Source organism: Anomaloglossus baeobatrachus, chromosome 9, assembly GCF_048569485.1.
Source record: "Anomaloglossus baeobatrachus isolate aAnoBae1 chromosome 9, aAnoBae1.hap1, whole genome shotgun sequence".
NCBI classification, from domain to species: domain Eukaryota; kingdom Metazoa; phylum Chordata; class Amphibia; order Anura; family Aromobatidae; genus Anomaloglossus; species Anomaloglossus baeobatrachus.
The window spans coordinates 122,934,982-122,961,483 of record NC_134361.1 but is presented as its reverse complement, the minus strand read 5'-3'; the positions used below and the strand labels follow the sequence as shown (position 1 = coordinate 122,961,483).

At 51.5% G+C, this 26,502-nt stretch overlaps 1 protein-coding gene across 1 annotated transcript in view; it reads left to right on the top strand.

Moving 5' to 3' along the window:
- The first annotated feature begins 6,553 nt into the window (after positions 1 to 6,553).
- Positions 6,554 to 26,502, top strand: part of LOC142251842 (uncharacterized) — a 59,947-nt gene continuing 39,998 nt past the window's right edge. Inside the window, 5 exon segments of the mRNA XM_075324890.1 lie at positions 6,554 to 7,269; positions 11,422 to 11,501; positions 11,611 to 11,733; positions 21,423 to 21,761; positions 21,764 to 22,782. Coding sequence (XP_075181005.1) covers positions 6,554 to 7,269; positions 11,422 to 11,501; positions 11,611 to 11,733; positions 21,423 to 21,761; positions 21,764 to 22,782 — 2,277 coding nt within the window.

The following is a 26,502-nucleotide window of genomic DNA, read 5'->3' as shown; positions in this document are numbered from 1 at the left end:
TAAAAATGGCAGCACTTTTTGCAATAAAAATTGTCTAGCAAAATTGACAGGTGCTGTACAATGCAGAGGTGGTATAGCAACATTGTCAGCAGAGGAACCCTAAAGTAGTATCCCAGACAATGAAAGTATGCCCCTAAAACTGCCTGCACTTTTTGCAATTAAAATTGCGTAGCAAAAATGGAGATGTGGTGTACAATGCAGAGGTGGTATAGCACAATTATCAGCAGAGGAACCCTAATGTAGTATCCCAGACAATGAAAGAATGGCACTAAAAATGGCAGCACTTTTTGCAATAAAAATTGCGTAGCAAAAATGGAGATGTGGTGTACAATGCAGAAGTGGTATAGCAAAATTGTCAGCAGAGGAACCCTAACGTAGTATCCTAGACAATGAAAGTATGCTCCTAAAACTGCCTGCACTTTTTGCAATAAAAATTGCGTAGCAAAAATGGAGATGTGGTTTACAATGCAGAGGTGGTATAGCAAAATTGTCAGCAGAGGAACCCAAACGTAGTATCCCAGACAATGAAAGTGTTATGGGGGGACCGGCAGATTAGGACCAGGGGGTATATATCCTAATCGCCAGTCGGGGCCCACCGTGCTCCAGATGACAATGGAGCTGCTGGCACCTGAGGGTTAGGCGGAGACTTTAGAGCTGGATGGCTCTGAGATAACCCAGGAACTCTGGGAACCGGTCACGTGTGTTGGGACACGTCAGACCGGACGACAATCCGATTAGCGTTTTGGTGCACCTAGCGCTACACCAACCACGTGTGCAGGAAACACGTCAGGCTGGGTGGTAACCAGGTAGCGTTGACTGGAAGACCGCCACGAAAGCGCCCTGTCGGCCACGTGTGTAGGACACGTCAGGCCGTGCGGTCCTTCGATTAGCGTTTCTGGCCACCTCTCGACTGGCCACGTGTGTGTAGGACACGTCAGGCCAGATGGGTACACCAGTAGCGTTGACCGGGAAGCCGAGGAGGATAAGGAACACCCTGTTAACTCCACAGGGGTCCTGGGGTACGCTGTCCGTGCGCGTAGGGGACACAACCGGACAGGTGGCGCAGCAGGTGCGTTGTCCGTGTGCGTAGGGGACACAATCAAACAGGTGGCGCAGCAGGTGCGTTGTCCGTGTACGTAGGAGGCACAATCAGACAGGTGGCGCAGCAGGTGCGTTGTCCGTGTGCGTAGGGGGCACAATCGGACAGGAAGCACAGCAGCCGCAGCCCAGTTAACGCCACTGGGCTGTTATAGCAAGACTGGAACGGCAGGAGGGAAGCACGGCGCCTGACCCTGATGTGCCGAGCCACGAATCTTGGCGTGACAGACACCGTTCGCCTAACCCTACCTACCGCTTCCCAACATAGGCTTATGCCGCAATGAGGCTTTAACATGGAGGTGTGCTCTGACTGAGCAAAAGTGAAGACTGCGCACCTCCATGTTGTCTCCAGCCCCTTTTATAACCTGGGTCCGCCCCAAACCCAGGGTGGAACCATCAAGGTCCAATAGCAGAGTGCCATGTTATCAGTGACGTCACATGCGAGCTATCCGGAACCGCCACGTCATTGATGACCTCATGGCAGCCACGCCCCAAACACTTCACCAGTCATCGTCTGACGACCAATACTGAGGTGCCAGATCATAGGAGCGGGCCTCTGCGAGCCAGTCCGGAGTTGCCACGTCATCAGGACACCTGACACCCTCTGCCCTATCAGGGCCTGCCACCTCACGGACATGCTCAGTGAGGTCCTTACCGGACCTAGCCTCTGGTGCACTAAGTGCCTGAGCATGCCCAGTAGCCTGAGCAACAGGCTCAGACAGCAGACTATCAGTTTGAGCATGCTCAGTAGGCACATCCCAGCACTTAGACACAGCACGAAGTCCAAGTACCTGTGCAAAGAGGCTGTTAGGGTTAATTGTGGGAGCATGCTCAGTAGCCTGAACTGAGGACTTAGTCTCACACATAACACAATCAGGCTGAGCATGCTCACTAGGCAAAACACCGGGCTTAAACTCTGGCTGGGGTAAATCGGCGCACGCATGCGCACTAGCTGCCTCTCCACACTTAGACATGGTGGAAGGAACAGCCAACTGGACGACCCGAGGCACGGCCAAGAACGGCAGCCGGCGCCTGGGCGCAACAGGAACCGCAGCAGGCTGCTTGCGGCTATGGCGGCACCGGTTCGTAACAGAAAGTATGCCCCTAAAACTGCCTGCACTTTTTGCAATAAAAATTGCTTAGCAAAAATGGAGATGTGGTGTACAATGCAGAGCTGGTATAGCAAAATTGTCAGCAGAGGAACCCTAAGGCTGGAAACAAATCTATGCGAGTAAAATTGGTCCGACTGGGCTGAAAACACTCGGCTGATTTTAGTTCACGTTAGGTCCGAGTGCAACGCAAGTGCGATGCTTTTTCTGAATAAATTAATGATTTTACTAGCGTGTGTAATGCGTGTGTAATGCGTATTTTTTACTATGTCATCTGCCATTCAGCTCTGCTACATGGCCGCTCACAGCAGACACAGACAGCCATGTAGCAGAGCTGAATGGCAGATGACAGCAGACACAGACAGAGCCACACGATCAGAATGAACTCGGGTGAACTTCACGCGACTTCATTGTCATGCTGCGGCTCTGTCTGTGCCGCATCCTGATTAGCGGTCACCTGTGAAGGACTCACCGTTGCTCGCTAATCCCCTGAGTGACTGAATTAGCAGCCCTCTCTCATACTCACTGATCCCCGATCCCCAGCGCGGCGCTGCACGGCGTTCACACTGCTCCAGCGGCTTTTACTATTTTGAAAAAGCCGGCCGCTCATTAAACAATCTCGTATTCCCTGCTTTCCCCGCCCACAGGCGCCTATGATTGGTTGCAATGAGACACGCCCCCACGCTGAGTGATAGGTGTCTCACTGCACCCAATCACAGCAGCCGGTGGGCGTGTCTATACTGTGCAGTGAAACAAATAATTAAATAATTTAAAAAAACGGCGTGCGGTCCCCCCAATGTTAATACAAGCCAGATAAAGCCATACGGCTGAAGGCTGGTATTCTCAGGATGGGGAGCTCCACATTATGGGGAGCCCCCCAGCCTAACAATATCAGTCAGCAGCCGCCCAGAATTGCCGCATACATTAGATGCGACAGTTCTGGAACTGTACCCGGCTCTTCCCGATTTGCCCTGGTGCGTTGGCAAATCGGGGTAATAAGGAGTTAATGGCAGCCCATAGCTGCCACTAAATCCTAGATTAATCATGTCAGGCGTCTGAGCTGTCACTGAGGTTACCCGCGGCCACCGCTGTATCCAGTGACAGCGGGTAACCTCAGTGACAGCTCAGCTGATCGCGCTACTCACCTCAGTTGCTGCATGGAGCTGACAGGAGCGGCGTTGTCTTCTGCAGCTCCGGTCACCTTCATGCAGCAGAGCTGGAAGCGACGCTGGACCATCCTGGATTACACCGGACATGGAGGGCTTTTTGGGGCTTATTAAATTGGTGAAGCAGGGAATTTGTTAGTGTTTTTTATTTCTAATAAAGGATTATTCAGATGTGTGTGTGTTTATTTACTGTAACTTACAGATTAATCATGGACGGTATCTCGTGGAGACGCCTGACATGATTAATCTAGGCTTTAGTGGCAGCTATGGGCTGCCATTAACTCCTTTTTACCCCGATTTGCCAACGCACCAGGGCAAATCGGGAAGAGCCGGGTACAATTCCAGAACTGTCGCATCTAATGTATGCGGCAATTCTGGGCGGCTGCTGACTGATATTGTTAGGCTGGGGGGCTCCCCATAACGTGGAGCTCCCCATCCTGAGAATACCAGCCTTCAACCGTATGGCTTTATCTGGCTGGTATTAAAATTGGGGGGACCACACGCCGTTTTTTTTAATTATTTAATTATTTATTTCACTGCACAGTATAGACACGCCCACCGGCTGCTGTGATAGGGTGCAGTGAGACACCTGTCACTCTGCATGGGGGCGTGTCTCACTGCAACCAATCATAGGCGCCTGTGGGCAGGGAAAGCAGGGAATACGAGATTATTTAATGAGTGGCCGGCTTTTTCAAAATAGTAAAAGCCGCCGGAGCAGTGTGAATGCCGTACAGCGCCGTGCCGGGGATCGGGGAACGGTGAGTATGAGAGAGGAGGGGAAAATGACCGACAGACTGTGAGAGAGGGACAGAAATAGTGACGGACCGACAGAGAGAGAATAGAGACTGAGAGGGAGAGACCGACTGACAGAGAATAGTGATTGACAGACATTGGGACACATCACTTGTTTCCAGTGTTTTAGGAAACATGCGAGAAATGTATTTAGAAAATCGCATGTCACTAGGATGGTGTGAGTGCCGTCCCGTGACATCCGATTATTTACATGCTCCCATAGACTTGCATTGGAGAGACTCGCAGTAGAAACTCGCAAAAAAGCAGCATGCTGCGATTTTTTTCTCAGTCCGATTTGGATTGAGAAAAAAATCGCAAATGCGAGCTGAATCATTGACTAACATGTGTCCGATTGCAATGCGAGTGTTTCTCGCATTGCTCTACTGCGAGAAACTCGCAAGTGAGAAGCAGCCCTAACGTAGTATCCCAGACAATAAAAGTATGGCTCTAAAAATAGCAGCACTTTTTGCAATAGAAATTGCATAGCAAAAATGGAGATGTGGTGTACAATGCAGAGGTGGTATAGCAAAATTGTCAGCAGAGGAACCCTAACGTAGTATCTCAGACAATGAAAGTATGGACCTAAAAATGGCAGCATTTTTTGCAATTAAAAATGCGTAGCAAAAAATGGACAGGTGCTGTACAATGCAGAGGAGGTATAGCAAAATTGTCAGCAGAGGAACAATAACGTAGTATCCTAGACAATGAAAGTATGCCCCTAAAACTGCCTGCACTTTTTGCAATAAAAACTGCGTAGCAAAAGTGTGTTCGCGGTGTTTCCCAGTGTGTTCGCGGTCCCAGTTTCAATTGATGGCGCTGGAAGTCAGCGCGTGTGTTACGCCCTGGACACCAGGGGTCACAGGTAATAACACCTACCACTTACACACACGCCCCCACCCCCTGTGAGGTCATACACCAGTCACCCGAAAGGGAGACCTGATGCCTTCCTTTAGGGCCAGTAGGGCACACCAAGTGGGCGGAGTCAGGCGGGAAGGCACGCCCACCGAGGAGACTACTGTCCTGAGGCAGTACAAACAGAACAGTGGAGAACAGTGTAGAGAGTGACAGTGACAGGAGGTGAAAAGGAGAGAAACTGTCAGGGACCCGGGTTGGAGCCTGGGCCCCTTGGAAAACATCAGGCAGGCAGACGGTGGTGGCCGCCTGCAGGAGTACCGGTACAGCAACTGGCGGAACCATAGAAACTGGGCCAGGGGAACCGGGGAGTCAACCGTGTACCGGAGCACCAGAAACTGGGTACTCAGACCCCGTCCTAGCTTAGAAGCCACTAAGTTTAGGCAAATTGACTGATTGCTGGCTTTACCTCATGGGTTCATCCACACCCAAAGTCCCGAAAGAAGGCAAAAGCCCACCGAGACCGGGTGAGCGCCACCGCCAAGGGCCAAACACCCGATGGGCCAGCGCCTTCGGGCAACCGAGGGCTCCTTCGGCAGCTCCACGCCGGGGAGCGGGCTACCACTGCTCAGGCAGCGGAGCCGAACAAACCACAACCAGAGGTGCACGGGAAAGGGGCCACCATTAACCTCACAGGGGACACGAGCAGCCGGCTGCGGGACCCGACCATACCCGAACTTTGGTTTACCAGTGACTCTGAGTGTGAATTAATCGTGATTAAACCAGTGCCATCCGGGCACAACACTGCACTGCAGCACGGCACCCTGCATCCTGACAACAACACCAGCTCTTCAGTATCTCCAGTGCCCCCTCTCCCATCGGGCCCCGGGACACACCGCCCCTACCCACGGAGGGGCTAACATCAAGGCTGCGGCCGCAACACCGATCCCGGACGAGCCCACCTTCACTCCAGCCGCAGCGGTGGTGCATCCCGTCACCACGACCCGTGGGTGGCGTCACGACCCGTTGGACGACAGCGCGGCCCTCCCCGGCTGCGAGCCTCGTCCCACCACCACCACCCCACTGCCTCTCCCCTTAACAGAGCGACGTGGCCCCTGGTCCGGAGGCGCTCGTGCCACCGACAACTCGAGCCCGGACCTCGAGCGGCTCGGCCCGAGCAAGCGGAGAGGCGGCCGGACCCCTCTCAGGGCGGTACACATCAACTCTTCTGGCGTCATGAACAGGATTCGGACAGTCCACTTACCTGTGGAAGTGCGCCTTAGAGAAATCCATCAGCGGCGTCCTGCCGAAAAAGTTGAAGCCCCGCCATCTTGGCGCGAAAGTTTCCCGCTCGAGTCATCTTCCCCAAGCAGTGAAGGCGCAAAAGTGCCCCCGCCCCCGAAGGAGGAGTGCAAAGAGAAAACCAAGGGGGAGGCGGGCAAGAAGGCTGCCTGCTGTAACTGAGAAGATAAAAAGGCATGGACTCCAGGACCCTGCATCCGTTCTGTTCCTGGACCCCGTCGGTGCAGAAGCAACATGTCCGCCCCATCCGAGCAGCAGGATCCAGAGCCCGCGCCCGGAACCGCGGCATGGATGGGAGCCAGGATGGTGGAGATTTGTCAGCGCCACCGGAGTCAGATACGCCTCTTGATGAAGCGGTGGACCGCAGAGGTGGAGGCGCTGGCTGCGATCGCCCGGGTGCACGAGATGGAAGCCGAGTTGGAGGAGCTGGTGAGTGACCTACGCCTCCATGTCCTGCAGGGACCGGCCGCTGTGGCTGGGAGACCCGGTCTACCCCTGGCCCTTATATGGTCTCCGCCGTCACCCGTGGGAACCGCCACTGCTGATCTGCCTGGCCTGCTGCCCCCGGCCATGGTGGCGTGGCCCGAAGTGCCAGCTCTGGAAGGCCCGAAGGTCGGGGTGGCTGAAGGAGCAGCCGGCCTGGAGGTTACGGCAGCTAACGACAACCTGCTGGACGCTGGGAAAGAGATGGCCCCGGCAGCCCGCCCGGCACAGAGGGAGGTGAGGCCTAGCCGAGCGGGGACTGATAGCAGCGACTCCGGTCCCGATACAGAGCCGGTCTCAGGGTCAGAGGAGGCCAGCAAAAGTCTCCTTGATGGCAGTACTCTGACGGCCACATACATCCCGCGATGCGGGGGAGATGGATACCGGATGGCCCTTTCCCACCAGGCCTGTTGCGTGCTGGAAATGTTTGAGGTGGAGGTTGAATCCATGTCGGAGGAAGAGCTGAAGTAAGAAGATTACGTTATAAAAAAAACCCGTCCCCGTTGGGACTTGTATGCAACCCCCGTTTTACACCCTGTTGCGTGAGTGACTGCTCATGGACAAGGCCGTGGACTTGCCGGCCACCCAAAAACTTTTGGGCTTGTAAATATTGCCCTATCTGCCCCTTTTAACATGCCTTCCCTTCCGTTAGCCTCCAGAGAGGCAGATCGGAGGTAGGACCCGCAGCAGAGCAGGCTAGGGTCCGCTCACCACCGGGATCGGTGACCATCCTCCGGGGAGCCCTTTGACAACTGCCGGGTGCGCCGCACAGTACCCGTTCCCGCCTGGGTGATCTGGCCATGTTCCTGTTTCCGGACTGGGGAAAAAGGGGTACTGCCCATTTCTTAGGGGCAGCATCAGGGCTAGGTTGTTTGGGTGGGAAAGGCAGAAGGACATGAACCCGTTCCGTTTAATAAAGTTATGCAACGTTAAAGCAAAATGCCTCCCGTTATGGGAAGACCTTCAGTAACCATAGTTTGTACAAATGTTATTATAATTGTAAGTGTTTTCCCGTTTTGACGTTTTTACAGTTGATTGAAAAATAAAAATAAACTGAAGTTGGTCGGGCAGCCCGCGGACGGTCTGCATTAAACCAAGGGGGAATGTGACGCTCTGGACACCAGGGGTCACAGGTAATAACACCTACCAGTTACACACACACCCCCACCCCCTGTGAGGTCATACACCAGTCACCCGAAAGGGAGACCTGATGCCTCCCTCAGGGCCAGTAGGGCACACCAAGTGTGCGGAGTCAGGCAGGAAGGCACGCCCACAGAGGAGACTACTGTCCTGAGGCGGCAGGAAGTACAAACAGAACAGTGGAGAACAGTGTAGAGAGTGACAGTGACAGGAGGTGAAAAGGAGAGAAACTATCAGAGACCCGGGTTGGAGCCTGGGCCCCTTGGAAAAGATCAGGCAGGCAGACGGTGGTGGCCACCTGCAGGAGTACCGGTACAGCAACCGGCGGAACCGTAGGGACCAGGTCAGGGTTGGAGCCCGCTGGCCCTGAACCGGGGAGTCAACCGTGTACCGGAGCACCAGAAACCAGGTACTCAGACCCCGTCCTAGCTTAGAAGCCACTGAGTTTAGGCAAATTGACTGATTGCTGGCTGGACCTCACGGGTTCACCCACACCCAAAGTCCCAAAAGAAGGCAAAAGCCCACCGAGATCGCGTGAGCACCACCGCCAAGGGCCAAACACTTGACGGGCCAGCGCTTTCGGGCAACTGAGGGCTCATCCGGCAGCTCCACGCCGGGGAGCGGGCTACCACTGCTCAGGCAGGGGAGCCGAACAAACCACAACCAGAGGTGCACGGGAAAGGGGCCACCATCAACCTCACAGGGGAAAAAAAGCAGCCGGCTGCGGGACCCGACCATACCTGAACTTTGGTTTACCAGTGACTCTGAGTGTGAATTAATCGGGAGTACACCAGTGCAAACCGGGCACGACACTGCACCGCAGCACGGCACCCTGCACCCCGACAACAACACCAGCGCTTCAGTATCTCCAGCACCTCCTCTCCCATCGGACCCCAGGACACACCGCCCCTACCCACGGAGGGGCTAATATCTAGGCTGCGGCCGCAACACCGATCCAGGATGAGCCCACCTTCACTCCAGCCGCAGCGGTGGTGCATCCCATCACCACAACCCGTGGGTGGCGTCACGACCTGTTGGACGACAGCGCGGCCCTCCCCGGCTGCGCGCCTCGTCCCACCACCACCACCCCACTGCCTCTCCCCTTAACAGAGTGACGTGGCCCCTGGTCCGGAGGCGCTCGTGCCACCGACAACCCAAACCCGGACCTCGAGCGGCTCGGCCCGAGCAAGCGGAGAAGCGTCCGGGCCCCTCTTAGGGCGGTACACGAGCGCAGATGGAGTTCTTGGATGAGAGCTCCATTTGCGCACGCGCCGCTCCAGGCACCTTCATTTGAACCGGGACTGCGGACAGATTGGGACTCTCACCGCTCCGGCCTGCTGCACCACTCACCCGTCGCCGCTGCTGCTACCACTACTGACCCGCCTGCTGACACGGACCAGCCGCAATTGCTGCCACGAACCCGCCGCGCCTGCTGCCACTGTCCACCGCTGCTGCCAGCACAACCTCTGCCTCCTTTGACCCCGCTTCACCACCAACTGCTGCTCACCTCCGGTAAGACAATACCGGAGTATAAGACAGACCGCATTTTTATTTTTTTTACCTTTTTTATCTCTAAATGATGGGTGCGTTGTATAATCCGGTGCGTCTTGTAAAACGAAAAGTACGGTACCGTTGTATGGGAGATTGTTGGGGAAAACTGGGATTACCTGGGTTCTTGTTGGCACTGGCACTGGAGTTCTGGGTCCCTAAGGGTATAGGACCTGCATCCTGGTGGGGATGCAGAAACTTGTAGCACCCTGAGGTGTTCAGGGGCGCTACAGTTGTATCTGTGAAAAAAATGAACACAACACATACGTGCCACACAGACGTCTGAATGAAGCCTAAAGCGGGCTTTACACGCTACGACATCGCTAATGCGAAGTCGTTGGGGTCAGTGACGCACATCAGGCCGCATTAGCGATGCCGTTGCGTGTGACACCTATGAGCGATTTTGCATTGTCGCAAAAACGTGCAAAATCGCTCATCGGTGACATGGGGGTCCATTCTCGAATATCGTTGGAGCTGCAGGTACGAAGTAGTTCGTCGCTCCTGCGGCAGCACACATCGCTCCGTGTGACGCCGCAGGAACGAGGAACCTCTCCTTACCTGCCACCGGCCCCAATGCGGAAGTAAGCAGGTGGGCGGGATGTTACGTCCCGCTCATCTCCGCCCCTCCGCTTCTATTGGGCGGCCGCTCATTGACGTCGCTGTGACGCTGCACAGACCGCCCCCTTAGAAAGGAGGCGGTTCGCCGGTCACAGCGACGTCGCAGGGAAGGTAAGTATGTGTGACGGGTCCGGCCGATGCTGTGCGACACGGGCAGCGATTTGCCTGTGTCGCACAGCCGATGGGGGCGGAAACGCACGCTAGCGATATCGGTACCGATATCGCAGCATGTAAAGCGGCCTTAAGAGACTGATCCTTGGCTTATTCTGTGGGGATATGTGGGGTTAATGTCTCAGGGGCTGGAGATGCACGGCAGGTGATCTATGAACTGTGATGACCTTGTGCACTATTCTGGCACCTCATCTTATTAAACTACCACACATATGCACAGCTTATTACAATAGAATAGCCTTTTAAAGTAAAATATAGCAGGTTTTCTGTCTCTGTACAATATACCCAAAGGGTAAAATGCTGCTGGTAATTGCAAGTTAAACAGAGAAGCACAATAAGATATTTGAATACATTCAGAAGATGTAACACAATGCAGGCTCTGTTCCAAAATGATCTTACACTTTCTTTATGAGCTATTAAGCAAACTACAAGATCCTCACATTGGAAATAGGACATTCACCTCTATCTAGTCCTACCCCTGTGGCCTTAAAGGGGTATCCTGGTTTCTGAACATTTTTTTAACTCACACGAACAGATGTTCACTCATACAAGAGAATTGGGCCCATTATGCAAATCAGAGGGGTTTTTTAAGCAATTTTTATTATTACACAAATCGTTATATGGCTGAGAAAGAAAGTCAAACAGACCATCTCCTCATTTGTTTAGTGCTGTCTGAACCTAAGGAACGCTGGGAGACAGTTGTAGTTCTAGTTAGAATATACCCTTCCTGTAAGATCACTGTCATATAGCCTCCACAGTTTGTTTTATTACTGCACATATTTGGTTTATTACTGCACAAATTGTAGATTACTGCACACTAAAAAAATACTCTTATGTAAATGATACTCCGCTCAAACTCTGATCAGAGGTTGTTAAGAGTGTCAGCATAGAGTGATCCCATCCTCTGAGCACATTATGAGAATCATAGCACATTGTGAGGTAAAGATGGAGAACCAAATTTCTCCATCTTCTCCATGATAACACATAACCCACTCGCACATTCACAACTGTCGAACAAAATAAATGACACAAGAGAAGAATAATGTGAATATAAATGGCCCTGTTGCTTTATTAAGAGTTATTTAAAATGTAATAAAAACATTTTATTAAAACCATAAATATAAATTTGCCACAAACAATAGAAAGAAGTGGTCCTGCACCACCGCGCTGCGCCTCGCACCGGTGTCAGCAAGGAGTAGGTTAGTTCAAGTCATTCCAGGAGGTAAATTGGCCGTGGGTGCTCATTGAACAGAGGAGTTTTCTCATAAAGCCAGCAAATAGATAGAAAAACAATGGCATATTAACGTTCTTTATTTCATCCAACGGTGCAGGTAAAAAGCGGGAGGAGAGCTGGGTGCGGGTCCCCTCTGAAGGGACCCGCACCCAACTCTCCTCCCGCTTTTTACCTGCACTGTTGGATGAAATAAAGAACGTTAATATCTGGATTTTCGTTGGTATGTGCCGTTGTTTTTCTATCTATTTGCTGGCTTTATAAATATAAATTTACCATAACTTATTAAAATTCTGTAATCATAAATAGCCATTCTTCCTCACTAATAAACAACACGACAGGATTGAAAAAAATAATAATCCATTACAAAGGCGGGTGGGCGGGACAAAAACGTATTTTGTTAGCTGTGACTAGCACACAGCTGACAAAGGCGTGCACTTATATACACAAAAATAGCGGCGCGCAAAAACAAGCGGCCAATCCAAAAGATTAAAATTGGCGCGCAGCAAGCCCATTTACCACCACAGGTTTGCTCGCGTTACCAGGCAGAACAACTTTAACCCTTTAAGTAAATTAATACAAATATGCAGCTATGATGGGGTCAGTGTTATCATGCAGGCCCTGCGCTATGCACTAACAGGGCCTGTTTATGATAACACATAACTACAGATGAGCCAACCCCCCTAGCGTTCGAGTTCGGTTCGTCGAACGGAGGCTCCGTTCGACGAACGTTCGACAAACCATTCGAACCCCATTGAAAACAATGGGAGGCAAACACAAACACATAAAACACATTATACATGTACACATACAGTTAATAAACATTGCCATAACACTTACAGGTCCCCGCAACGTGTCCTGCACTCTGTCTCCCGCTGCTTTTCCTTCCGATAATCGCTGCGTCCTCCCGGTAACCAGCACTGATGATAGAACCTTCCGTGACGTCAAAAAAAGCATGGGACCAGTCACGTGTCTAGTATCTCATTGGGTACAGACTGGTCACATGGCTAGACGTCATGCTAGGTCCTGTCAGTGCATCTCTCCGGTACGCGGTGATCGTTCCAGCATCTCCGTGTACCGGCAAAATGCTCTGGCACATGGTCGGCTTCCTCGTTCCTGCATGTAGGTGCTCTTTACAGAGTCAGCCCACATGCAGGTACTAGATGCCACAGTCGGTGAATAGTGGCACCAGGAATCACGTGATCGGAGATTGCCGTTGCTATAGTAACGGTGGCAGCGGTGACATCACCGCTTACAGCCCGCAGCCTCTGATCACTCACTGAGTGATTAGATTACATGGAGCAGCAGCGTTCTTCCTCCCATGCAGTGCTGTCTAATGTAGCAGAGCTGCATGGGTTAAAGGGATAAAGAAGACAGAAGACCAGGATCGTGGAGGGCTGACGGTGAGTAATAAACATGGAGTCTCTAAGTGTGTCTGTGTATTTATTTCTATTAAAGTATTTTTTCTCTGTGTGGTGTCTTTTTTTAACCCTTTATTGGAGATTCTTAATGGCCGGGTCAAACTTGCCTGGCATTAAGAATCTCTGGCTTAATACTAGCTAGTAAAACAAAGCTAGTATTAACCCATTATTACCCAGCAAGCCACCCGGCTTCAGGGCTGTTGGAAGAGTTGGATACAGCGCCAGATGATGGCGCTTCTATGAAAGCGCCATTTTCTGGGGCGGCTGCGGACTGCAATTTGCAGCAGAGGGGCCCAGAAAGCTCGGGCCAACCTGTGCTACAGATTCCAATCCCCAGCTGCCTAGTTGTAACTGGCTGGACACAAAAATGGGGCGAAGCCTATGTCGATTTTTTTTTTAATTAGTTCATGAAATTCATGAACTAATTAAAAAAAGGGCTTCCCTATTTTTTTAGTTCCCAGCCGGGTACAAATAGGCAGCTGGGGGTTGGGGGAAGCCGTAGCTGCCTGCTGTACCTGGCTAGCATACAAAAATATGTCAAAGCCCATGTCATTTTTTTTGGGGGGGGGCAAAAAACTCCTGCATACAGTCCTGGATGGAGTGTGCTGAGTCTTGTAGTTCTGCAGCTGCTGTCTGCTCTCCTGCATACACTAGTGAATGGAGCATGCTGAGCCTTGCAGTTCTGCAGCTGCTGTCTGCACTCCTCCATACAGACAGACAGTAGACAACAGCTGCAGAACTATAAGGCTCAGCATACTCCATCCAGGACTGTATGCAGGAGTTTTTTGCCCCCCCAAAAATAACGTAGGCTTCGCCATGTTTTTGTATGCTAGCCAGGTACAGCAGACAGCTACGGGCTGCCTCCAACCCCCAGCTGCCTATTTGCACCCGGCTGGGAACCAAAAATATAGGGAAGCCCTTTTTTTTAATTATTTCATGAATTTCATGAAATAATTTTTTAAAAAAATGATGTGGGCTTCACCCAATTTTTGTATCCAGCCAGGTACAACTAGGCAGCTGGGGATTGGAATCTGCAGCTCAGGGTGCCCAAGCTTTCTGGGCACCCCTGCTGTGAATTGCAGTCCGCAGCCGCCCCAGAAAATGTCGCTTTTATAGAAGAGAGAGAAACAGTGAGAGAGAGAAGAGAGAGAACGATAGAGAAAGAGAGAGAGAGAGAAAAGAGAGAGGGAGGGAGAGAGAGAGGGTAAAAGAGAAATAGAGAGACTGAGAAAAAGAGAGAGAGAGAAAAAGAGAAAAAGAGAGGGAGAGAGAGAGAGGGAGAGAGAGAGAGAGAGAAAGAGAGAGAGAAAGAGAGAGAAAGAAAGAGAGATAGAGAAAAGAGAGAGGGAGAGAGAGAGAGAGAGAAAAAAGAGACAAAGAGAGAGAGGGAAAAAGAGAGACTGAGAAAAAGAGAGAGAGAAAAAGATAGAGAGAGAGGAGAGAGAAAGAGAGAGAGAAAAAGAGAGAGGAAGAGAGAGAGAGAAGAGAGAGAGGAGAGAGCAATGCAGCCTCATTCCGTGAACTGCTCTGATTTTAGAGGTGTGTCCTGTGGCTCACAACTGATGTCCGGCTCCTCCCCTCAGTGCATAATTAAATGAAATTATAATTATAAATAAATAATAATTATAATTTAAAATAAATTACATTTTTTACCGGGACAGCCGGGACTTGAACTCGTGAACTAATGCTTCTTAGGCAAGAGCTCTAACAATTGAGCCACTGTCTCTAATGAGAAACATAGGCAGATTTGGTAATCTTGACGTCTGCATTGCAGAGTGAAATCTGGTGATAGCGCGGCTCACTGCAGGTGCTATGTGGAGATGACACAGAGCGCTCCCTGTCATATTCATGTAGCAGAGCTAACAGTGTCGTGTGGATTACGTCAGACCTGGAATGTTGTTTGGGGATTAATAAAAAGGTAAATGAGGTGTTTTTTTGTCTTTTATTCCAAATAAAGGATTTTTCGCTGTGTGTTTTTTTACTTTCAGTTACAGTTTAATCATGGAAGGTGTCTCGGGAGACGCCTGCCATGATTAACTCCTTATTACCCCGATTGCCACCGCACCAGGGCAATTCGGGATGAGCTGGGTAGAGTCCAGTGACTGCCGCATCTAATGGATGCAGCAATTCTGGGCAGCTGCTAGCTGATATTGTTAGGGTGGTGGGCTCCCCATAATGTGGCGCTCCCCATCCTGACAATACCAGCCTCCAGCCATGTGGCTTTACCCTGGCTGGTATCAAATATGGGGAGAACCGCATTTTTTTTTATTATTATTTATTTATTTTACTGCATGATATAGACTCGCCCACCGGCAGCTGTGATTGGTTGCAGTGAGACAGCTGTCACTCATCATGGGGGCATGTCTGACTGCAACCAATCATAGGCGCCGGTGGGTGGGGAAAGCATGGAATAACTAATGGAATAATGAAGCGGCAGCCATTTTCAAAAGAGGAAATGCCGCTGGAGATTTGTGACAGCATGGACGCATGCAAATATGAAAGGTGTGCACATATTTACTGTGAAAAGCCACGCTTTTGGTGATCGAACCATTTCCAACAGCCTTCTTCCTCGCCGGCTCTCCTCATGATCTCCTAAATAACGTCTTCCATGACAAAAACCTATTTTGTCAGCTGTGACTGGCACACAGCTGACAACGGCATGCACTTATATACACAAAAATAGCAGCGCGCAAAAACAAGCGGCCAATCCAAAAGATTAAAATTGGCGTGCAGCAAGCCCATTCGCCACCACAGGCTTGCTCGCGTTGCCAGGCAAAACAACTTTAACCCTTTAAATAAATTATTACAAATATGCAGCTATGATGGGGTCAGTGTTATCATGCAGGCCCTGCGCTATGCGCTAAAAGGGCCTGTTCATTCTGCAAGTCCGCGGAAATCGTATGTCATCTGAGTGAGTCCGAGGATTTCGTGACAGTGAAAAAAATTGGGTATTAGCACTGCCCCATTAAATAACATTGGTTCAAGCGCTATCAATAGAACATGGTCTGATGTATATGTGAAGCCCCACAGGTGTTGTGTTGGTACACTACCTTCAGGGACTCCACGTGGAGGAACAGTCTGGTCACAGGTAGGGAGCCTTCTTTTGGGATTTTCGTGACGCCACTCTCGGTATTGCGGTCAGGGTTACCACCACTGCAGATTAAGGGGTGCCTGGGGCTGATGGTGGTGACCTCCCGAGAGTGAGGCAAGCCCCAGGGCCCTGTGTAAGTGTGCGGAACCACAAGGCGCAGAATGACTCAAACACAGTCCAGGCAGTCTTTCAGGGTTTTTACTCACAGTAGATGGCAGAGTGCGTAACCCGGGCTAGCTGGGATGAACCAGGCTGGAACCAGGTATCCTTCTGGCTGGCTGATAAGGGTGACTACCAACTCGCCTTCCTAGCCCTGTGTGTTTTTGTGGTGACCCCCGACTTGAAGTCCCTACGGGGGTCACCCAGGGAAGTTGCTACTGCCTGTTCTCCCCTCGTTTCGGCCCGTTTGCTTGTTGCCTGGACCAGGTCACTCCAGCTGCTTGCCTCCTGTGAACTATGGGTCCTCTCTTTGCTACGTGGCTGCGGACTCTGTGGTGGTATGGTGTGGATCTGAAGTGCCCCCACCGGCAGGTTTGGCAGAAGAAAGGTGAATCTATCTCTGCACTGGGACCTGTTACCCTTGCGGGCCTGGTACCTCCCTGGCAGTCCCCTTTACTCTGCCACCCCTTTGCTCTCTCTAGCCTTGGGTGGATTTCGGGTGGCACTACCAGGTGACCGATCTCCCCCGTCGGTAGTCACTGCACGTACGTTGTCAGCTTGTAACAGCCTGCAGGGTCTGCCCCTCACGTCTGCTCTCCCTGAGCTGCACTTGCTAACTGGCTCACTACTTCCTCCTCTCCTGTTCTTGCCTACGCAACCTAGCAACCAGGCTCTCTACCACACCCCTTCAGTGGACATGGAGGCCACGCCCCCTCCTGGATTCCTCAGGGGTCCACCCAAAGGTAGATGTGTGAGACGTGATTACTATGCGCCTGTGTAGTCACACCTCGGTCAGCCTTCTGGATTACCTGTATTGTACTGCCCCCAGCATGGGTGCAGTACTCAGTGGTGCCTAACCAGGTCAGGGGCACCACATATACACTCATATGAACGAGCCCTGTATCTCAGTCTAGTGTGTTGTAGCCTGAATGGAGGTGAATGTACCTCCTTATAAAACGCTTGCAAAATTGCTCAGCTTTTCATGTGCTGCATTTAGTTATGCTGGTTTCATTACAGCACCTGTGTGCTGCTTTGTCTTGCAAACTACATCTCACAGTTCTCCAGCATTGTCTGTGGGCCCTCCAGTCATGTGTATTGCTCATTACTGATTGGTTCAGAGTGAACATGAGACATATAGCAGCAGCTGCATGTATTCGCACTACCTTTTCTATTGGCCACAGTAGTGGTCAGTGACTGCTTTATGGGAGTATCACTTCTTAGCTAGCTACCTGCATCTGCAGCTCACTTGCTTAGCTGGCCAGGTCCGATGTCATTGCTGCAGCGTGATGCACATGTGATATCATGCCGTCTGGCTAATCAAAAGAAGAATCGACAGGTAGGAAGCAATTCTGCAACTCCTTTGCATTGTCCTGACTGATGGAATGGTTAATCACCAGCAGTGTGTCCCGCCCGGTGCCGGCAGCCGACGCTGCTCGGATCCGGACCCGCTGCATGGCTTGAGGGATCCTCCGGACCCGGGGGTCACGCGGACATGCCGAATGAAAAGAGGGGGGGGGACGTAGTTGCATGGCCTTGACCGTATTTGGTTCGTGATGGTGTGTGTTGAAGTGGGACACCACCGCTGCTGTTGTGGGATACCCGGGGGAGATGTAATGGCTGCCGGATGTCAAACCCTCTGTGGGTAGGGATGGTTGCCCCGAGGCCCAGTTTCTCTGTGCAGGGTATGGCGATGGCATGGGCCTGCGTGCCCAGACGTAGCAGGGGATGTTTGATTACTCACAAGCAAATGAATCACTTGAGTCTTTTGGTAAACCAAGGTGCTGGTGGCCGGCCGCCATGGCCGGTTGTACTCTGGTCCCCCACCCAGGCTGGTGGTCGCCGTCTCTTCCTCTGCACTGGTTGTGTTTGTGTGTTTGGACTTCCCGATGTGGAACGCGGGAGTTCGCTCCCGGCTTTCTGTGTGCCTGAGGAGCCGTGCCCGCTGACACTGACCCGTGGGATCTATAGGCCCTGGTGGTTGCCCTATCCCTATCTGTGGGTGGTTGCCTGCTTTTGGGACTTTGGTTGGGATAGGACCAGTAATCCTGCCCTCAATCAGTTGATTAGCTAGGCCGTTGGTTCCGGTCCTGGCTTCAGGGTCCGAGTACCCCCTCTGTGCACGGTTTCCGGTCGGTTCTCCGGTGTCAGTACTGGCAGGCTCTAACCCTGCTCCAGTCCTCCTCGAATCTGCCGAGCCGTCTTCCCGTCTCCTGCTGACGGAGACCACCGTCTGCCACCTAGCCAAGGTACCAGGGCTCCAACCCTGGCACCGTTCAACTTGAGCTTCTCCTCTGCTGGAGCTACACCTAGCTCCAGACCACACTCCTCTCAACTTGAACTACAGACTAGACTGTTTGCTTAACTGACTGTTTTCCCGCCCCGGGCTGTCTAGACCCCTAGGTGGGCGTTCCCTAACTGCCTGGTCCTGCCAATGATGTGCCTGTCTTGCCCTGAGGGGGGTGACTAGGGTTTCAGGGCGGCTGTATGTGACCTAGGTGAGGGAAGGTGTTGTGCGGGGACCTATTGTGTTGTAAGATCTGTTAACATTTACATATATAGGTTAGAAGACTGTGGACTTTTCCTTGTTATGCTGCCACCTACTGTCAAAACAAAGAACAGCGGGCACAAACCCCTGCTACTTGATTTACTTGGTACAGTCCTGAACAGGATGTGCAGAGGAGCTAGTTTTGTTTGGTAGCTGTTTTTATGCAGAGAAGTGTGTGTCCGGACGTGCGGAAGAAGGCAAGGCCGCATTCTGCCCTGCTGAACAAGGTCCAAGTACCTGAGTGTTGCGTGACATCTCCCCAAGACACAGATCCAAGAAAGGCTGGATGTGGAGCGAGGAGCCAGACAGCACGGGCAAATTACAGATCCGGGACAAAGACTGAACTTTAGAGGTGTCTGCCGGCAGAATACGGGCCCCAACAGTGACGAGGTACCCCACGCTGAAACCTGCAGTTAAGTGTGCACACTACTTTTAGTTAGGGACAGATAGGAAAAGACTCTGCACTGTGTTATGCAAGTAAGATAACAAGGACTCTGCGTTTTTTTTGTTTAATAAGGATTTCTGTGTTTTGCTTTTGGGAGTACAATCTGAGGCTTCCCACCTTTGACAAGCTATTCAAAGTAGTTTTATGTATATTGCATTATCTCTACTGCTGTGCTCCCTTCCCTCACTTTTCCTCCACCTGTGTTGTGCAATACATTATTAAATTTGCATTGATTAACCCCCGTGGTTCCGTGCAGTCCTTGCATATCCCGTTACCTGCAGGTTATTACATTTGGCGTAGTCGGCAGGATACGCAGGCTGGTACGGAACAATGGACGGACAGGGGGGTGTCGCTGATGGAGGTGTACTAATACAACCTGATGGGGGAATACCAGCAAGGCAACTGTCCCTGGGGGCTATGCTGACCCATATACCAAAATTTACTGGCAGCAATGTACCTCTCCATGACTGGGCGCAGAGAGTGAGGGGCATGTTGAGAGTAGCAGGAGTGACTGCAGAAAATCAAGGGGAGATACTGTTGATTGCCCTTGAAGGCCATGCTCAAGAGACCATTTTATTGCGCCCTGAGAGTGAACGAAAGACGTTAGAGCAGGTGGTGAAGATTCTTGAGAGAGTGTATGGCGGGAAACCAGAAGCAGGAGATTTACAGGCGCAACTGTTCTACAGGCTGCAGGGTGAAGAAGAAGGTCTGCCACAGTATGCAAATGCACTCCAGAGAATAATGAGACAAATGCTTACAGCAGAGCCAGAGCTAGCACAAACCCCCGGTTATGCTGACCGTACACTACGAGATCAATTCCTCCGTGGGTTACATAACCCCAAGATCAAAGGTGCCCTCCGTGAACGGCTCAGGGTAGGAAAAAAACTAACTTTCCAGGAAATATTGGAAGAAGCAGTCTCCCGCACACAAACTGAAAATTGCGACCCACAGAACGCCTGGGGAGAAGTTTGTATGCATAAGGTAGTCCCGGGTGAGAAAAACCGAGAACCGAGCCAGCTTGAGGCTAAAGTGGATCAGTTACAAGAGACTGTTACTGCTCTACAGGAGTTGCTGAAGAATATGCAAGCCCCGGCGTCAGAAGTAGGAACTACAGCACCGCGGCCAAATACCCGCACGCATACCTATCAAGAAGAGAGGGGACAGATCGAGCAGAGACGATCAAGACCCGCTGGAGACTACCAGTGTTGGAACTGTGGAAATCGGAACCATTTATTCCGACACTGTCCGGAGAGGAAGACGTCTCAAGAAAGACCGCCGTTAAACTAGTGCCTCCCTCCATGGATGGGCACATGGCGGGGAGACCAACTGAGCTTAGAGAAAACCAACGCCCTGAAGATATAGCAGCCTGCACGCCGACGATCACGGCCGAATTTGAAGGGAAAGAAGTAAGATGCCTGATGGATACTGGGTCCCAAGTGACCACCATGCCAGAACAGTTCTTCTACCAACATTTTGGACAAACTGTATCCATTGACAAAGGGGCACATATCAAACTGAGGGCTGCAAACAATCTTCCCATTCCGGTTGTAGGGGTCGTGTGGATGGACATACGTGCCTGTGGGCAGAACTTAGGCAAAAAAGGGATTGTGTTAACGAAGGGCCGGTACGACAGAGAGGTGCCAGCTATCGTTGGCATGAACGTCCTGAAAGAATTAGACCAGTTGCTCTTCAACAAGGGGGGGCTGTGATTACTGGAAGACAACAGTTGCTAACAGGCCCGCCCAAAAGGTCTTCCAACACCTTATCCGTGCCCGAGGACTGTGGAAGAATGGTGGGAGCCGCTACCCGGTGGGGAGGGTTCGAGTCCCAAGACAGACAACAATTACTCTACCTCCAAATCGTGAGACAGTCCTCACCTTGCCAGTCGGGGCCCACCGTACACTCGAGGGGATGGAGGTGTTGGTGAAGCCTTACCGTGGTGAAGAGAATGGAGACGAACCGTTGGTGGCTCGCACTTTAGCAACAGTAAGAAATGGAAGGGTCCCTTTCCGTTGCGTGAACACCGGTGAACAGGCCTACACCTTGACCTCGGGAGTTGTTCTGGCCCATGTCTACCTGGCGCCTGAAGAGGTGGCGGCCGCAGAATCGATTGAATTGCAGCCCATGGCAGGGGAAGCCTGGACTTGGGCTGTTTCTATGGAAAGAAAAGAGAAACCCACTGATCAATGGAACAGTTGCGTCATCTTAGGGCAGATGGGAGTGGACCTGAGCCCCTTCGCTTCGGAGCAAGCCCAAGCCATAGAGGACTTTATTTGGGAGAATCAAGCCACGTTCTCCCGTCACGCAGAAGATTTCGGCTGTACTGACAAGATTCAGCACGAAATACCCACAGGAGATGCCCCACCGATCAGGGAAAGGTACAGACAAATACCCCCAAAGTACTACCAAGAGGTAAAAGAGCTTTTGGCGCAGATGCTGAAGAGCGGGGTGGTAAGAGAAAGTCAGAGTCCATGGGCTGCCCCAATCGTGCTGGTCAAGAAAAAGGATGGGTCTACCCGCTTCTGTGTTGACTACCGCAAGCTTAATGGATGCACGGTTCGTGATTCCTACCCTCTGCCCCGGATAGAGGAAAGGCACGTTACTTCTCCTCCCTCGATCTGGCCAGCGGATATTGGCAGGTCCCTGTGGCAGAGAAAGACAAGGCCAAGACCGCATTTATTGTACCCATGGGACTCTTCGAGTTCAATCGCATGCCGTTTGGACTAAATAATGCCCCAGGAACTTTTCAGCGCCTCATGGAAAGTTGCCTTGGAGACATGAACTTCGAGGCCACATTGATTTACCTGGATGACATAGTAGTGTATTCTGCAACCTTTGAGAAACATCTAGAAAACCTGGGCCAAGTGTTTCAGCGGTTACGGGCCCATGGGCTTAAACTAAAACCAAAAAAATGCCGGATCTTTCAGGAAGAGATTGAATATCTCGGACACAAGGTGTCAGAAGCCGGCGTACAGCCCTCCGATGGGAAAGTGAGAGCAGTGCTACAATGGCCCACACCTAGCACAGTGCGAGAGGTTCGAGCTTTCCTGGGGCTAGCCGGATATTACCGTCGCTTTATCAAAGATTTCGCGAAGGAGGCAGAACCTTTGCACGAATTGCTCCGAGGGACTGCGAAAGGACCAAAAGCACAGAAAATTTGCTGGGGACCAAGACAAGCAGAAGCCTTACACCGATTGAAAGAGGCCTTGGTTAGCGCCCCTGTGCTTGCCTATGCAGACTATAACCTCCCTTTTCGGTTGTATACAGACGCGAGCCTCTACGGCCTGGGTGCAGTACTGGCCCAGGTACAGAATGGTACTGAACGGGTGATTGCATATGGAAGTTGGACGTTGCGAGAAGCCGAGCGCAATCCCGAGATTTACAGTTCCTTTCGGCTGGAGTTACTGGCACTAGTATGGGCAATAACCGAAAGGTTCTCGGAATATCTCACGGGAGCCCAAATTGAAGTCTATACGGATAATAATCCCCTGGCTCACATCTCCACCGCCAAACTGGGAGGAATGGAACAGAGGTGGCTGGCACGACTCTCCAGATACAATTATCATGTGCAGTACCGCTCTAAGCATGAAAATCAGAATGCGGATGCCCTTTCTCGTGTTACCACCGAAGCCCCAGTGGGGGAGAGAGATGAACAGTTGGAGGAAGACGAAATTCCGGACTTCAGTAAATTCACCGCTCAAGTGGTAGAGGCTCGTATGCTGGAAATTACATCGGGCACGACATCACGCCTGCTTGGCCAAACCAGAGAGGAATGGGTGAAAATCCAGTCATCTGACCCAGAACTGCTTCAAGTGAAAGAGTGGGTGATCCAGCAGAGCAAGCCTAGGAAGGAAATACGGGCCACGCTGTCGCACGTGGCCCTCCAGATTCTCAGCCAGTGGGATAAGCTGTCGGTGCAAGAAGGGATGCTGTATCGGAAGGTGCACCTAGCTACAGAGTTGGAAGTACGGTGGCAAGTAGTGATACCCCAGAAGATGGCAGTACCACTGGCCCGAGAGGCGCATGAGAAGGGAGCCCATTTCGGACCGGACAAGACTTACCAGTGGTTGCAAAGAATAGTATACTGTCCTCAGATGCTTCGGGCAGTAGAGAAGGCCTGTAAACTGTGCCGTTCCTGCGAGTTAAGTAAGGCTCCCCCACAGCAAGCACCAGTACAGACTATTGTAACCAAAGAGCCGTTGGAAGTACTCATGATCGATTATCTGAAGATTGGCCACTCCCACCGGGGCTATCAGTTCTGCTTTGTGATGACAGATCACTTCTCCAAATTTGCGGTGGTGACGCCCACCAGAGATCAGACAGCTGAATCAGCTGCTCGAGCCATCAGTGATGACTTTATCCGGGTGTACGGCTGCCCCAAAAGAATACATTCCGACCAAGGGGCTTGCTTTCAGGGCAGTGTCATGAGAGAGCTGCAAAGGATTTACGGAATGCAGAAGTCAAGGACTACGCCTTATCATCCGCAGGGCAACGGAGCCTGCGAGAGATTTAACCGGACCCTCCTACAAATGCTACGCACGTTGGAGGATGATCGTAAGAATCACTGGCCCGGCTATCTCGCAGAACTCGTGTGGGCGTACAATAATCGTGTCCACTCCACCACTGGGTACACCCCATACGTACTACTGTTTGGAAGAGCCGGAAGAGGCATTGAAGAGCTCAACCTGGCTCCCCCCGAGATCAGCGAAGGTCAGAGCGTAGGTTCCTGGGTTGACTGTCACCGTCGACGGCTGGAGACTATCCATCGAATTGTCACCAAGCGGCTGCAAGAAAAGACACACCCGCAGCGGAAACCTGTGTGTGAAGCCCCGTTCATGCCAGGAGACCGAGTACTAGTTGCAGAGAAACACCCAAGACACAAGTTGAGTGAGCGCTGGAAAACGGAGCCGTACATTGTGATCAGAAGAATCTCTCCCCACGGATCAGTATACGAAGTGAGAGGCGAGCGAAGAGGCGACACCCTCATCCTGCATCGTAATATGCTGAGGCCCTGCTATTCAGAAGACAGGACCAGACAAAGTACCTCGGAGACGGTGCCCGTTCCTGTTACCGTCGAAGAGGGCTCTGACGATGAAGAATGGTGGCGGGCCCCGACCAACCCAGCAGACTGGGAGAGATCCACACCCCCATCCATCCAAGACACAGGTGCCACCCCTGCAGAGCAGGAGTCACCAATCGCCAGCGATGGGGACGAGAATACTGTACTCCCTGATACGGCGCCGACGTCTGGTGACTTAGCCGTAGTACCACGCCGGACTGAGCGGGCTAACGCTGGTATTCCCCCTGATCGGTACTTGGCAGATGAATTTGTGTGTTCTGTCACTGGATCCTGTTTTAAGACATTGGCTCCCAAGCACCAGGTTGTGAAGCAGGGCAGGAGTTGCCACCGTGTGCCCCTGTGCACAGCGCCTCAGGAGAGTATCGGCCGGGACGGCCGAGGTTAAAGAGGGGGGGAAATGTAAGATCTGTTAACATTTACATATATAGGTTAGAAGACTGTGGACTTTTCCTTGTTATGCTGCCACCTACTGTCAAAACAAAGAACAGCGGGCACAAACCCCTGCTACTTGATTTACTTGGTACAGTCCTGAACAGGATGTGCAGAGGAGCTAGTTTTGTTTGGTAGCTGTTTTTATGCAGAGAAGTGTGTGTCCGGACGTGCGGAAGAAGGCAAGGCTGCATTCTGCCCTGCTGAACAAGGTCCAAGTACCTGAGTGTTGCGTGACATCTCCCCAAGACACAGATCCAAGAAAGGCTAGATGTGGAGCGAGGAGCCAGACAGCACGGGCAAATTACAGATCCGGGACAAAGACTGAACTTTAGAGGTGTCTGCCGGCAGAATACGGGCCCCAACAGTGACGAGGTACCCCACGCTGAAACCTGCAGTTAAGTGTGCACACTACTTTTAGTTAGGGACAGATAGGAAAAGACTCTGCACTGTGTTATGCAAGTAAGATAACAAGGACTCTGCGTTTTTTTTGTTTAATAAGGATTTCTGTGTTTTGCTTTTGGGAGTACAATCTGAGGCTCCCCACCTTTGACAAGCTATTCAAAGTAGTTGTATGTATATTGCATTATCTCTACTGCTGTGCTCCCTTCCCTCACTTTTCCTCCACCTGTGTTGTGCAATACATTATTAAATTTGCATTGATTAACCCCCGTGGTTCCGTGCAGTCCTTGCGTATCCCGTTACCTGCAGGTTATTACAGTGTGACTACCTGGTTTTGCCAGGGCGTCACAAGTGCATAACCTGGTGATTACATGGTGGCATAGGCCCCACTTTTCCCCCGTCTCCCTCTTTTGTAATTTCCCTCTTTACATTCTATTTGTGTGGGTATGCCTTTTACAGCTGTCGGATTATAAAGGGTTAAATTTTAATTTTCCTCAAAGTAACGCGAATAGGTTTGATCTGGTTTCTGATCAGCCTGCCGCGCGCCAATTTTAACGGTTTTCATTGGTGTTTTTTGAATAAAGAGCGGGAAATGTACCTATATATAGTGTCGATTGTCAGTCAGCTGTGTCAGTGTCAGCTGTGAAGAAAGAAGATTTGGATGGAGTCTTTAGTCAAGCAGATGCTGCTGCGGGCTGGCAGAGAGGAATGGCTTAAGTCATGCCTGGTTACTATGAACGAAGCCGCTGAAGCCGATCCGGTTCCAGTTCTGATGGATCTCTCCGTGTCAAGCGTTGACCACTTTGAAGCCGAAAGCGTTGGAGAAAATCAGATTATCCTGCGGAAGAAGGGAAGAAAGAACCTGACTTACCACAGGAATTTTCATCTCGGAGGTCCGGTGGAAAAAAGAGGAAGTCGTCATCTTCTCGTGGTCGTCGAGTACCAAGCAGAAAGTCGGCTGAGTCATCGCGCGAGATGTAAGTCGTGAGTCATCGTGAGATTTGTAAGGAGCCGGCGTGATCAAGCAGCATCATCACCGCGCAACTTCCATCATTCTGGGAAGATAACTTAATCAATGGTCACTGCTGGCGCCGCTTCACCTGCTGTATCAGCTGGTCCCACTGCCACGGCAGTTAAGTCTCTGGGCCGGAGTGCTTCGCCACTTCCCCCGCAAAAGAGCACATTTGGGGCAGTGGGAGCGCTTCAGGTCTGGAGTTCTTCAGAAGGATCTGAAGAAAATATCGATCCATCTGGAGGATCACATCAGCCGAAGAATGGCGTCCCTTGAACCAGGACTGAGAGAGGTAGTGAGACATCCAATTTGAATGTGGTTGATGTGCAAAGGTGGATAGTATTAAGGACATTTAGAACTTTATCCGATCTGTTTGGTAGTAGTGGGGCTCTGCCCAGGGTGCCTGTT